The sequence below is a fragment of the Lipotes vexillifer genome, unplaced genomic scaffold (assembly GCF_000442215.2).
Source record: "Lipotes vexillifer unplaced genomic scaffold, Lipotes_vexillifer_v1.1 scaffold989, whole genome shotgun sequence".
Lineage (NCBI taxonomy): Eukaryota > Metazoa > Chordata > Mammalia > Artiodactyla > Lipotidae > Lipotes > Lipotes vexillifer.
Window position 1 is genome coordinate 297,626 of NW_006796817.1, and position 13,434 is coordinate 311,059.

At 48.0% G+C, this 13,434-nt stretch overlaps 1 protein-coding gene across 4 annotated transcripts in view; it reads left to right on the plus strand.

Annotated features, from left to right (window-relative positions):
• FLNB (filamin B) overlaps positions 1-13,434 on the plus strand; it is a 141,800-nt gene that overhangs the window by 120,224 nt on the left and 8,142 nt on the right. For all 4 annotated transcript variants that reach the window (XM_007469007.1, XM_007469008.1, XM_007469009.1 and 1 more), the window contains 7 exons: positions 1,031-1,183; positions 1,287-1,409; positions 3,883-4,149; positions 4,786-4,923; positions 6,414-6,529; positions 9,978-10,110; positions 12,910-13,086. In XM_007469007.1, coding sequence (XP_007469069.1) covers positions 1,031-1,183; positions 1,287-1,409; positions 3,883-4,149; positions 4,786-4,923; positions 6,414-6,529; positions 9,978-10,110; positions 12,910-13,086 — 1,107 coding nt within the window. The remainder of the gene's footprint in view (positions 1-1,030; positions 1,184-1,286; positions 1,410-3,882; positions 4,150-4,785; positions 4,924-6,413; positions 6,530-9,977; positions 10,111-12,909; positions 13,087-13,434) is intronic.

Consider the following 13,434-nt stretch of genomic DNA (forward strand, 5'->3'; position numbering starts at 1 on the left):
GGGGGGGGGGGTGGTCCCAGGGGAAAAGGCCCAGAGCTTTGGAGCTGGCTTCTTACTGCTCACATTACTCCATCTTTTTATCCTGCCAACTTTCTTTTCTTTGTGAGCATCCTTCAAGCAATAGAACCTTTTACATGATTATCATTTAAGCCCCAAGAGCAGTGGCAAAGTAGGTATTATCTTTGTTTTCTAGATGAAAAAGTTGAGCCTCTCAGGGTTAGCAACCCCATCTGCTTCTGGCATTTGAACCCAGAGCCACAACAACTCGCAGATCTGTTTCAGTATCAATATTCCCACCATTGTCTCAGCTCCCCAGGGTCTCCTTGACTCATCTCAAACTAAGAATGTTGGGCCAGCGGGTCAAAGTCATGTTCAGCTGAGCATTGCTTTCGTGGAAATGAGGAGTTTCTTCCTGTTTCCTCTTAGAGATGGTCCGAATTAGGTTGGGCCACTCCAAGCTACTCTGCATCCCGGAGTCTTCATCTTCTGCCTTTTTTGAGTGATGGGCTTGCATTGGCGACTTCTGGATAAAGTCCCAGGCGAGAGGAGCTGGAGAATTTGTGGTCCTGGTGGGCTTATGTTCTCTGTTGATTCCTCAGGTTATTAAAGCTTTAGATCTGCTGTCTTAGTGGTTCCCTGGCTGGGCATCCGAGGCAGCTAGGAGCAGTTAAAAATGTCAAATTCTCAGGCCTGCAGCTGGTAATAAACCCCCAGACAGCACGTGCCATTCCTAGAAGCAGGTGGGCAAAGTGTCCCCCGCAGCGGGTTCTGCAGGACAGGTGGTCGGTGGGATATTAGTGGATACCCTTGAGAAGAGAGTGTGGTCAAGGCCACCTTCAGCCAGGGTATTTCACTCCAGGATTTCTCAGAGCGTTTAACTGACTCCTCTGCCCAGTGCTGTCCAACGGGGGCCACCGTTACTGTCTTTCTGCTGTCTGGAGCATTTCCAGGGGTGGAGGTCCTTTCTGCATTCATCAGGCTCCCCCTTCCTGATGAGCTGCTGTCATAGCCACGGGCTACTGTGTTGCAGGTTATGGCGGCATCTCCTTGGCGGTGGAAGGCCCCAGCAAAGTGGACATCCAGACAGAGGACCTGGAGGACGGCACTTGCAAGGTCTCCTACTTCCCCACCGTGCCTGGGGTTTACATCGTCTCCACCAAATTCGCCGACGAGCACGTGCCTGGTACGTGTGGCCCCATCTGCTCTCCCTGTCCCGTGCTTGGGTTTTCTGTAAATGCCACGCATGGCCTCTGGGCTGCTCTCAGGGGCCTGCTCGGCTTTTGCAGGGAGCCCCTTTACCGTGAAGATCAGCGGAGAGGGAAGAGTCAAGGAGAGCATTACCCGTACCAGCCGAGCCCCATCTGTGGCCACTGTTGGGAGCATCTGTGACCTGAACCTCAAGATCCCAGGTGAGCACGAGAGGCTCGTGGGTCAGGGCAGTGGACACCGCTGGAAACCAAGTCTGGGCTTGGCCCAGAATGTACCATCTGAGTCTGCTGGGGGGGACTGCTTTTGAATTTGAATTTAATTTTTTTTTAATGTGTTCATTAATAATTTTAATACTTATTTTCACAGAGGCCCATCCAGGAAAAGTAAATAGATTTACTTTTCCTTCTTCCAGATGAAAATAGCTTTATCGTATCACATGGGGGAAAAATAGATAAGCTTTAAGACTTTCACTTACTGTCTGTCGACTAGACTAATAGTGAGAGAACTGGCCCTGCTAATGCTTATATCTGGAAGGAGGTGTCAGCCCAGTGACATCCTTCTAATTCCCGTTCGTATCTTTCATTCCTAAAATTGGAGTGAGGCCTGCGAAGCAAGGCTGGGTGGGTGGACCACATCTAGCCCTTTGCCCAACACAGCCATCATCTGTCTGAAGTGTGGCCCAGGTTCTTTCTATTAAGAAGTGACTGTGTAAGTGAAGGCTTGAGGCTCCTCTGGCATGTGCTATGGAGTTGCAGGTTCTATGAAGACAGAAAATCTAAATCGTCTTCAGATGAAGCTCATGTTGTGATGAGCTTCTAGCTTCCAGAGGAAGGTCCACACTGCATCTCCTGTCTTTCCTGACGTGTGGTATATCTCTTGCTCTGCCTTCTCAGCATTACCTGATGGGTTCTTCCTTTCTAGACACACTGTTGGTAAAAACCTCATTACTGTAGCATCCAGACTAAGAATCACTTAAAATGCACTGTGTTGATTGTGATCATAAAAAGTTCAGGTGCTCAAAAACAGGGGAAGTAAGTCTAACCTCATATCCCACCGTCCAGGGAGATTGTGGTTCATGTTTCAGGCCCAGAGCTGCAGCCTGGATGCCTCCAGCCTCCTAGACACACGGGCTCGGTCTCAAATCCCTCTGGTGCACTTCTCACTCACTGTATTGTGGGCATCTTTCCACACCAAAGTATACTTCCCCATCATCCTTTTCATGACTGCATAAGATTCCAATTCACATCTAGGTGCATGTCCTCATTGGGTTTTCTCATTTCATGTATGCTCATCTTCATCCCTTGACCCCCTTAATCAGTGCTCTGTGACATCTGTCATCACTTCGGATGGATGCCCGGGAGTGGGATTGCTGGGCCAATACGTTTCAGATGCTGCTATGCCTTGGCAGCCTGTCCTCCAGAAAACGAACTGATGCCTGCTTCTCTGTTTCCCCACCAGCACTGGCCACTGTCTTTGGTTCTCACTTTAATCAATCTGATGGAAAGATAATGGCATCCAGTTTTCAGTTGCATTTCTCTGGTCACTAGGCGAGTGGACTGTGTTTTCGTTTGCTTCACATTTCTCATTTGGGGAATTCTCTCTCCTGTTCCCTTTGCCTATTTGTCTCTTATCTTTGTGTGATGTGGTCAGTCACCCTTTCCCTCAAGTCTTGTCTAGCTCTTGACTCCTTCTTACTCTTTTCAGTGGTACTAGATGACTCTGGCTGAGACTAACTTTTCCCATCATTACCTAAAATACCCTCTCTTGTCATTTAGAAGGGAGGATGACCCAGGCCATGTGGGGTGACCCTCCCCTCAACCTCCTTACTTTCTCTGTCCTCAGGGCTCAGAGTCATGAGCTGCTGCCCAGATCCTGTAGGGCTGGAGGGTGCGGTTTCGTGCTGCTGTAGGTGATGGCGTTACTTGGTCACCCAGCATGCGGTGCGCCTGTCTCCACCTCGTCAGTGCAGGCATGGTCGCTGGCATGGCAGAGCACCTTGGGTGGAGCAGACGTGTCTGCTTCCTGGTGTTGGGGACCCGAGGCATCATGTTTCTGGAAGTGTGGCCTCTTGTTTTCAGTTTGCTCAAAGCTTTGCTCACGCGTGGTTTCCCCTTTGCCACTGGGACCAACCTGGGTTCACCTTTTCCTCTAAACGCATTTTGTCTTGTTGCCTGAAAGAAATGCCAAGGCTTCTTGACAATGGGGGATGAGGGCTCTTGTGTTTTCTGTCCTTACCTATGGAAAAGAGCCCCTGTAAGCATGACTGATGGCCCCACGTCACATTTGCTTAGAAACATCTGAGCCATCATTGTTGTTGTTATTTACATGCTGTAACTGTCAGCTCAAGCTCTGGTTTGAAACTGCTGTGTGGAATTAACTCAGCTCCAGCCAGGAAGGCTGTCAAAGTGCTCGGCGAGGCAAGACGTGTCAGTTCCCCCAGAATATTCTCTGCACTGGGTGGCTGGAAGGGCCCTGCACTCTCCATGCTGGCCATGACCACCCAGGGATTTGAGGGAGACAGAAGGGTGGGCATCCAGCCAGGATGGGAGGAAGCCTGAGCACCCCACACCCCTGGCCTACACTCGCTTTGCCCTCTGCTGCTTGCCCTGCATGTCCTGTTCCCCCTCAGGCCCTCGCCCTGACCCTCCTCTTTCTCTCCCTGCCCCCTTTCAGAAATCGATAGCAGTGACATGTCGGCCCATGTCACCAGCCCCTCAGGCCGCGTGACCGAGGCAGAGATTGTGCCTGTGGGAAAGAACTCGCACTGTGTCCGGTTTGTGCCCCAGGAGATGGGGGTTCACACCGTCAGCGTCAAGTACCGCGGCCAGCACGTCACCGGCAGCCCCTTCCAGTTCACTGTTGGGCCTCTGGGTGAGGGGGGCGCCCAGAAGGTCCGGGCAGGAGGCCCTGGCCTGGAGCGAGGAGAAGCAGGAGTCCCAGGTGAGCGTTCTGGGCAGGCTTTTTACTTGAGAAGATTGAGTTCAGCCTGGCGGAGTGAGCATCCTGCACTCTTCACCCTGTTCTGAAAGGGAGACCTTGTGTGTTACCGATGGATGGTGTGAAGGGGCATTCTTTAAAACAAGGCTTCCGTGGCTAAAGACATTTGGGAATTGCTTACCCAAAGCTAAACAGGCATCTTACTGAATGACTTCTCGGAGCCTGTAATTTATGGGTGTGTGTTGTGAGTCTCTAAGAGAGGATCAGGGTCATAAAACCGTTTCCAGAGCATCTTGCAGGCTAATGTTCTTTGGAACATGCTAGAATTCTATCAAACTGATTGTGAAGGTCCCTTGCAGTGGTGGTTGCTGAGTGGGAAAGTCTGTGGGGATGAAACTGAACATTCTCATCTTGTTGTGACTTGGTTTGCATGTATTCCAAAGACGTCTGATCGCCCATGAACTTAGTGTAGTCATGGATGGTGCTTAGCAAACATCGGCAATGCCCTTGCTTGGGTTCTGCTTGGGATGGGAGAAAGAGGAAAGGGCTGGCAACAAACAGAGCCCAGCACCCCATGTTTGAGCCAGAAGAGGGGCCTATACCGGGCTCAGTCAGTGACCAGGTGTTTCTTTGTCTCAGCTGAATTCAGCATCTGGACCCGGGAGGCAGGTGCCGGGGGCCTCTCCATCGCTGTTGAGGGCCCCAGTAAGGCCGAGATTACGTTTGATGACCATAAAAACGGATCATGTGGTGTGTCTTATATTGCCCAAGAGCCTGGTAGGTCCTCGGGGGCCAATGGAGGACGTTTTCCTTGTTTGGGGATTCTTGGGTTGTAAGGAACAGAAACTCATCAGGCTAGCTCCAGTAGAAGAGGAATTTATCTGTATGGGCCCATGGGAATGTGTCCTAGAAATCCAGTTGCAGGATATCCAGCCACGCCTCAAAGGGGTAGGAATTCTTGTTCTCCTTGTCTCCTGGCCTCACTGCTTTATGCTGTTGTTCAACTGTTTCATTCTTCCCACTGACCAGCCTCTCTCTGCCCACCCGTGGCCAGTGGCTGGTGTGGCTGCCCCAGAAGAGTGGCCTCAGCATCTGAGCTCCCTCGATCAGGGGTTCTTAACCTTTGGTGTGCCGTGAATCCTTTTGGCATCTGGTGAGGCCCATGGGGACCTTCTCAGGAAATATTTTTAAACACATGAAATAAAATACTTCAGATTATAAAAGAAATCAATTTTAATAAAATATTGTTATCAAAATCTTTTTAAAGGAACAAATATGCAACATAGCAACGTATACACATTTTCATTAATAAGTTAAATCATACGTTTTGGTGATGGTCTATTAACTACCTTAATTTCTAAGTGTCAGTGAGTGTAAATGATATGTCAAGATATATATAAAGCTGGAACGTGATTGTTTTTGTTGACAAAATCACAAGTCTTAATGTGCTGTGGTTTCTTGTCAACTTTTCTAAAGGAGGGAAATGCTAAATTTCACTTAGAGGTTAGTAAAAATAAAGATGTACGTTTTCCCCATTCGAGTTTGATGGATCTCCTGAGTACTGTACACAGACCCTTTGTGCAGGGACCCTGTGGGCCCAGGTTAAGGATCCCTGCCCTTCTTCCTTGACTAGATTTTCTTTCCTAGTTATCACTCTGCTTCTACCCCTGTTCTCAAAGTTTATGTCTTACACTTCATAGTTCAGGATCAGTAATGGGATCCTAGTTACATGAAGCCCTTCTTATTCTTAAGTATATAATTTTTAATAAAATGCTCTGTCATAAGCCTCTCCTTTGGAGAGAAATTGGGAATACACACCAGATGTTGATGCATGATTAGTGTGGGGATTCACACATACACTGGCAAAACACAGAACAAAAACTTCAGTGCTTCAATGCTCTTTGAAATTATTAAACAGAATATCTAAGATTAAAAAAAAAAAAAAAAAAAAAACCCCGTGGGGATTCACACATACACTGGCAAAACACAGAACAAAAACTTCAGTGCTTCAATGCTCTTTGAAATTATTAAACAGAATATCTAAGATTAAAAAAAAAAAAAAAAAAAGAATCCCTGCCCTTTTCAACTAAGAAAATCACGTTGGCCTGGTGTGAGCCAGGTGACCCTCTCTGACCCAATCAGCCACAGCCATGGAGTGGGCCAGGGTCTCTCGGAAGGCACTTTGGCCCTAGCTAGAGAAACAAGAGGCCACTCTGGAACCACCTTCCCAGAATCTCTGACATGATGGGTCTTCCCTGTCCCCACAGGTAACTACGAGGTGTCTATCAAGTTCAATGATGAGCACATCCCAGAAAGTCCGTACCTGGTGCCGGTGATCGCGCCCTCCGACGATGCTCGCCGCCTCACTGTTCTGAGCCTTCAGGTGAGACACAAGGAAACATCCATCTCCTTGGCCACAGCCCAGCCAGTGAGGCCCTGGACTCCCAAGGCCCCTTCAATCTCCGACTGTGCCAGGGCCCCCAGCACATTTTGACCACGGATGCTGCCAGGCTTAGGGGAGCTTTCCTACGGCAGAGTCACATTTAGGACATGGGACCGTTGGGGCGAGCAGAAAGCAGCCACGGTCAGCAGAACTCCTCAACATTTGCAGACGAGTTTGTTTTCTAAATATTCATTCCAGAGAAACAAAGAAGGCCTGTTAATAATTGGTTAAGGGATAAGGAGGGGTTTCAAAACAAAACAAACACAAAACTAACAGTCCAGTGATGTTCAGCTTGCTATTATTGGCTTCCTTTTCCTCAAGAAAGTCAATTGTGATTTATTTTATGATGCTGATTTATTTATAGTAAGCGTGCAAGGCACTGTGTTAAGAACTGTATCAGTGACACTTCCCTAAATCCTTGCCACAGTCTGGTGAGTAGCTTTTCTTGATGACCCCCACCCCCCCCCATTTAAAGATAGAACAACTGAGATGCAGAGAGGATCCAGCTATGGGCACCAGCTAGAATGAGGCAGAGTGAGGTCTCGGTGGTTCCAGAACCATGTTCTTAACAGCAGCCACCTTAATCCCAACCCTGGCATCGTGGCAGGTGGTTACATAGCCCAGCCTCTTAGAATGGCAGGAGATGCAACTTTTCACCCTGGCTTAAACAGGGCGCTTAATTCAGGGTTGCATTAGAGCCTTCAGCCAAACTAAGAAGTATTGGGGATGCCCTTGGGTCTTAGGACACTGAATCAGATGTAGCAGTTTGGCTGTGGAATAACACCGAAATCCCAGAATGTGATTTCTGGGTAGAGGGGTTTCTAAATAGCCTTCAGCTGCCCCCCAGTTCTTGAAAATATTGGATTGATGAAAACTCAACCTCATATCTCAGATTGGTTCCATGTACTTGGTTTACATTTGAGTGTCTAACTTTCCCCTGAGGGGGACTGGTACTGCTAGTTGTCTCAAACATTTGGGAACCCAAACAGACCCCAGGTCACGGTCTACAGATTGAAGCGGCCTCATCTGGAGAGTACCAAGGATACTGACTGGTCACTGTGGTGCAGATGTTTTTCTTGTGTTTCATTTAAAGGCTTCTTAACAGAAGTTCCTTCTGTGGCCAACTTAACTAAAACCTACGGAGGGAGATAAAGCTGGCATTTGTTGAAGGCAAAGAGCTGCCTTCACACATCTGGAAGATTTCTTTTGGATCTTGTGAGGCGTTTATCTCCCTCTTGAGGATTTAGTGGCAAGTGAATTCAGGTAACGTAAACGCTTCTGTCCAAAAGGAACTGATGTGGAGAAATCAGCTCCAAGAAACTTCCATAGAGTCCCCTTATAACAGTTTGGTCATAAAATATTTAAACAAGTATGCATCAGGCTGGTATGTCCATCAAGCTTTTGTAACCAGCTGCTACAATAGGAGGGACCTGTGTGTCAACTTTGTCCCCTGTTCTTACCATGTCACTTGATGCCAAGTGATATGTAAATTATTTACTGGAGATTTACTGGCAAGGCTGCACGGCAACATCTGGTGCTGGTTAGGAAAGAGAGGCATGTATTGTTTTGTCTTGCTTTTGAGACTTTTTAGAAAATTGGAGTCGGCTGGCATTCTGTAGGGGAGGGTGTGGCATGGGGGTGGTCTGGCGATCAATGACTCCTTAATTTTGTGTTCAGTCCTTAGTCATCTGTAACCTCTAGTGCAGCTCAGTCTAGTAGAATGTCCTGCAACAGTGGGAATGTCCCACATCTCCGATGTGCAGTATGGTAGCCATGAGCCACATGTGGCTCTTGAGCACTTGAAATGTGGCTAGTGTAACTGAGGGACTGAGTTTTTTTGTTTGTTTTAATTTATGGCTGTGTTGTGTCTTCGTTGCTGCGCTAGTTGCCGCGAGTGGGGGGCTACTCTTCATTGCGGTGAGCGGGCTTCTCATTGCAGTGGCTTCTCTTGTTGCAGAGCACGGGCTCTAGGCGCCTGGGCCTCAGTAGTTGTGGCTCACGGGCTTAGTTGCTTCAGCATGTGGGATCTTCCTGGACCAGGGCTCGAACCCATGTCCCCTGCATTGGCAGGCGGATTCTTAACCACTGGACCACCAGGGAAGTCTGGAACTGAGATTTTAATTTTAATTGATTTAAATTTAACTGTATATAACCACATGTGGCTAGTGACTACTGAACGAGGCAGCACTGCTTATAGCGCCTTGCTGCTAAGATGTGATCCTTGGACCAGCAGCCTCAGCATCCCCTGGGAACTTCTTAGAAACATGGAGTCCCAGGGTCCGTTTCAGACCCACTGAATCAGAATCTGCATTTCAGAAACAAGACCCTCGGTTGCACATTAAGTGTGAGCCCTGCTGCTTTAGGGTTATCATCTGAGTAGCTGTCCAACCATGTTTACATCAAAACTGCTGGCTTGTAAAATTTTGCTATTCAGGATTGGCCAATCTTAAAATATCTTAAGCATCTGAACTTCTAATCCCCCTCTCCCAGCAGAGGATGTAATTTCCAAGACAAAGCATGGAGAGTGAAATTGATCTACTCAAGAGCAAAAGCTACACTTCTCCCATGGCTTTTTGGGGGGGACTAACAACTTTTAAATGCATGTTAATAGGAGCTGACATTTTTAAACTTTCCTATGTATGGACCAGGCCCTGTGCTGAGTGCCTTGAATGCATAACTTCGTTTAATCCTCACAGCAGCTCTCTGAGGTAGATTTGGTTATTACGCCTGTTTTTACAGAGGAGGAAACTGAGACTCAAACAGGTTCAACAGGTTAGTTATGTAGCTAGGAAATGGCAGTAAATCCAGGTTCTGCTGGTTTATAACCACTGTACAGTACTGCATGAAAGAAAAATCATGTGTGGCCCTTAACAAGTTTATTAAAAGTTCTCTCCATCTCCACCCTTGAGATACAAAGCCTTTGTTCATGTTAGTGAGTGCAGGGTTTTATCAGCTGCCAGCCCTCTCCTAAAAAGGCGGTGGGGAGAGGAAGTCTTTTTTTTCTTTCTTTCTTTCTTCTTTTATGAGGGAGGGGGGCAGATCTGGAAGATACTGGGTTTTCTGGCCTGTACAGCTCTTGTTTGGGATGCTGAAACTGTAATCCTGCTGGCCAGGATGTCTTAAGTCTCCAAACCTAGGAACCATCTCTGAATCAAGATGGTTTAGATACAAGACCATGCAGATGTGTGTCTCTGCTTTCTTATATTTAACGCTAGAAACGTGGAATTACTCAACCTGCTCTTTTGTTGCCAGGTGTTATATAGAAAAACATATTCCAGGCCTATTTGCATGAGAACCGTCCCCCCGCTGGAATCCTGGGTTGGGTCGGTGTATGCTGTTGAGCAAGAACGCCGAGGGCTGTAACGCATCTCATGTATTCAATTCTCAGGAATCAGGATTAAAAGTTAACCAGCCAGTCTCCTTTGCCATAAGGTTGAATGGGGCAAAAGGCAAGATCGATGCAAAGGTGCACAGCCCCTCTGGAGCCGTGGAGGAATGCCACGTGTCTGAGCTGGAGCCAGGTAAGCACCAGCGCCCGCACCAGCAATGTTTCTGCAAACATGTGTCCTGACGGAGGGGTCATCAGCCTCTGCAAGGCCTTCGGATTCCCTTTGCTGTTGCCAGACACTGTTTATAAATTAGGGTATAAACATTTGCCAGGGGCAGGCTTTTTTTTTTTTTTTAAACAAATACTTCTTTATTTTCAGTTGTTTTTCAGATTTCTTTCACATGACATTCATTGTGATGTTCTCTCATATTTTAATAAAATATCACAGATCTTTATTGTTTACCTTATGAAATGAATAAGTACACTCTGACCTCTCTTTACTCTGAGGGAAAGGTTGATTGCTGTAAATTAAGAAAAGAGAATCTGGGGAATTCCCTGGCGGTCCAGGGACTCTGCACTTTCACTGCTGAGTGCCCGGGTTCAATCCCTGGTTGGGGAACTAACATCCCGCTAACCGTGCGGCTAAAAAAAGGAAAGAGAGAATCTGGGTCCCCAGTAGGACTTAATAGCATGAGACTTTCTTGCTCGCTGCCTTGGTGTATGGAATTCTGTGATGTCAATCAACTTGAACGAGACCATTTTTCTAGTGAATATTTATTGTCAAAGACTTGACAGGAAGGTAAGGCTGAGGAAGTCATGATTCCTGCCTTCAGAGAGGAGCACAGAGTCTAGTGAGGACCTAAAGAGTGTGAGCCAGAAAGGTGCAGTGCACAGGTGAGGACCCCAGCTGATCACCAACAGCACAGCAGAATTGAGAACCAAATGGTAAGGATGGTCAGAGCAGGAGAGGAAAAGGGTTTCTGCTTTGACAAGCTCAGAAGGACTTCTCGGAGGAGGTAACATTGAATATGGGCCCTGATACATGAGGAAGAGCCCTGTGACCACTGCCCTCATTGGGCGTTTGCTGTGTACCCTGCTCTGCGTGCAGTGAGGGTAGACACCTGGGACCTGGGTTGGCATTTAGACATCTTCCTCCCACTGGGCAGAAAAAGAAAGGGCAGTGGGGAGCCTCAGAAGGAACAAATGTGTGGGCTTTAAACCCATATCTGGTCAGATAATGGTTTAAGTCTGACCACATTATAGTGAACGTGTTGGTACATCTGAAAGGCAAGGTGGTAAGCCGACGCTCGCAGAGTGGTCCGTTTGAGAAAACAGTATTAATCAGCAGTGTTAGAAATGCAGAGGAAGGACTTGAGGTCAGAGAACTATAACATTTGGTGACCAGTTGGCCATAGGGAATGAAAGTGAATTCAGAAAGGTTACATGTAGCTTGGTGATGGGGTAGAAAAATGATGATGCAGTTAACAAAGCTCAGGACAGCAGCCATGGGTGAGCAAGGGCTGGTCACTGCCTTACAGAGTTTAATACTTTATTTTTTGAGAGGTTTTTAAGTGTCCCTGAGATATCCAAGTGGGAACATTTAATAGATCTCTACTGCATTGGAATTTAGCCACCAAGTGAGATATGGTATCCTCAGTCCCAGGCAGTATTTGAAGCCCTAGCAGTGTCTGAGACCACCAGCCTGACACAGTTAGGATGCTGTTGGTGACAAATTACAGAACACCCATCTCCAGCCAATTCACATAATAAAGGGGGTCCATTACACACGTGGTCCATTACAAGGGCGTCTGTTAAGTCACGTAAGTGGAAAGTTCAAGTTCTAAGATGGGTTTCAGGACCAATTTAATTCAGCCATTCAGCTATATTCTCCAAGGCCCCAAACATCTCTGCTCTTTCTTCTGATTTGTGGACCTCATTCTGAAAGTGGCCTTCCTCTTGGTGGTAAGGTGGCTGCAGCAGCACACGACACCAATCAAGAGAGACATTCTCTCCTCAAGATTCTTTCTCCAGAAGTCTTAGATGCTCCTTTTGCAGAAGTCTCCAGCGAACCTCCCCTCCTATCTCACTGAACACACATGCCTGTTCCTGAGTCCCTTCCTGCGTGGCTAAATGCCATGTGCTAATTGACTTAGGCTTGGGGAAAGAGGGATTTCTCCCCCTGCTATCCCACATTAATTTGACCCAATCAAAGACCAGACGTGGACATGGTGGGGGGGGAATCACTTTTCCCTGTAGCACATTGGCTTTCAGAGAGGAGGGGTGGGTACCAGCTGGGGACTGATGGGGGACGTGCAGTGTTGAAGGATATGGGTGGCAGCTCCATATGGAGAGAGTCCAGAGGAGAGAAGAGGATTTGGGTGGAGCTTTGAGCAACAAAAGTTCTGAAGGGGATGGAGGGTACAAGGAGCCAGGGAGAGGCTGAGAGACTGACTGGAGAACAGACTCTGCATCCCAGCTGGGAGCACTTCAAGGAGGAAGGGGTGGTCAAGTGGTGCATGGTGGAAGGATATTCTAGGTGCCTATTTCAGTTTATAGATCATCTTACCACATGCTGTGAGCCAAACACACAGTGAGAAACCTGGCCATTGCCCTGTGGGGCAGTTGCTAGCTTGGAGCTTAATTAAGGAGCATTAGTCTCAGTTGGAACCATTTTTTCCCCTGGCCAAGCAGAGAAACTGCGCCAGAAGTGAGCTTTTCATAAAGGAAGTGTTTTTCTGAGGCCAAAGCCACAGAGGATTAAACACAGAATTTGAGATTTGGACGCATTTCCCAAAGGGCCGCCTAGGTACAGACAAATAGGCCCATCTGGTTTTGATCACCAACATATTGGGTGCCAGGCTTGCAGTAGGGCCATTTCTTATTAGTGATGTAAGATCGGCCCTCTCAGGTTGGGCTCCTGTCCTTTGTCCCCACCCACCTTAGTCGGGTCCACGGGCCCACTTTTACCCTGTGCCTTTGTTCACTCTCCCAGATAAGTATGCTGTTCGCTTCATCCCCCACGAGAATGGTGTCCACACGATCGACGTCAAGTTCAACGGGAGCCACGTGGTTGGAAGTCCCTTCAAAGTACGAGTCGGGGAACCCGGACAAGCGGGGAACCCTGCCCTGGTGTCCGCCTACGGCTCAGGGCTCGAGGGGGGCACCACAGGTAACACACTGCCTCTGCCTCTTGTCTTTAACGGAGTTGTCCCCGGGGAAGAGCAGGTGGAACTCTTCAAGCCCCTGGCAAGCCTGCCATACTCTCTCCCCAGGGAAACTTCAGTAATGCACCCTTGGGAGGCTCTCGCTTGACCTGCGGTAAATCCAGAGTGAGGGCTTGATGGCTGCGTTCTCACAGCTCATTACTGTTTGTTGTGCTGCCGCCGTCTTCCTTTGCCAGATTCTTTTAGGACCGGGACACTGATAGGGAATACAACACAGCATCTTTTGTTTTGAGGGTTCCTTTGCCTGCACAGAGTTCATGATGCATGTAACGGGCCTCTGGGGAGGTCCCCTA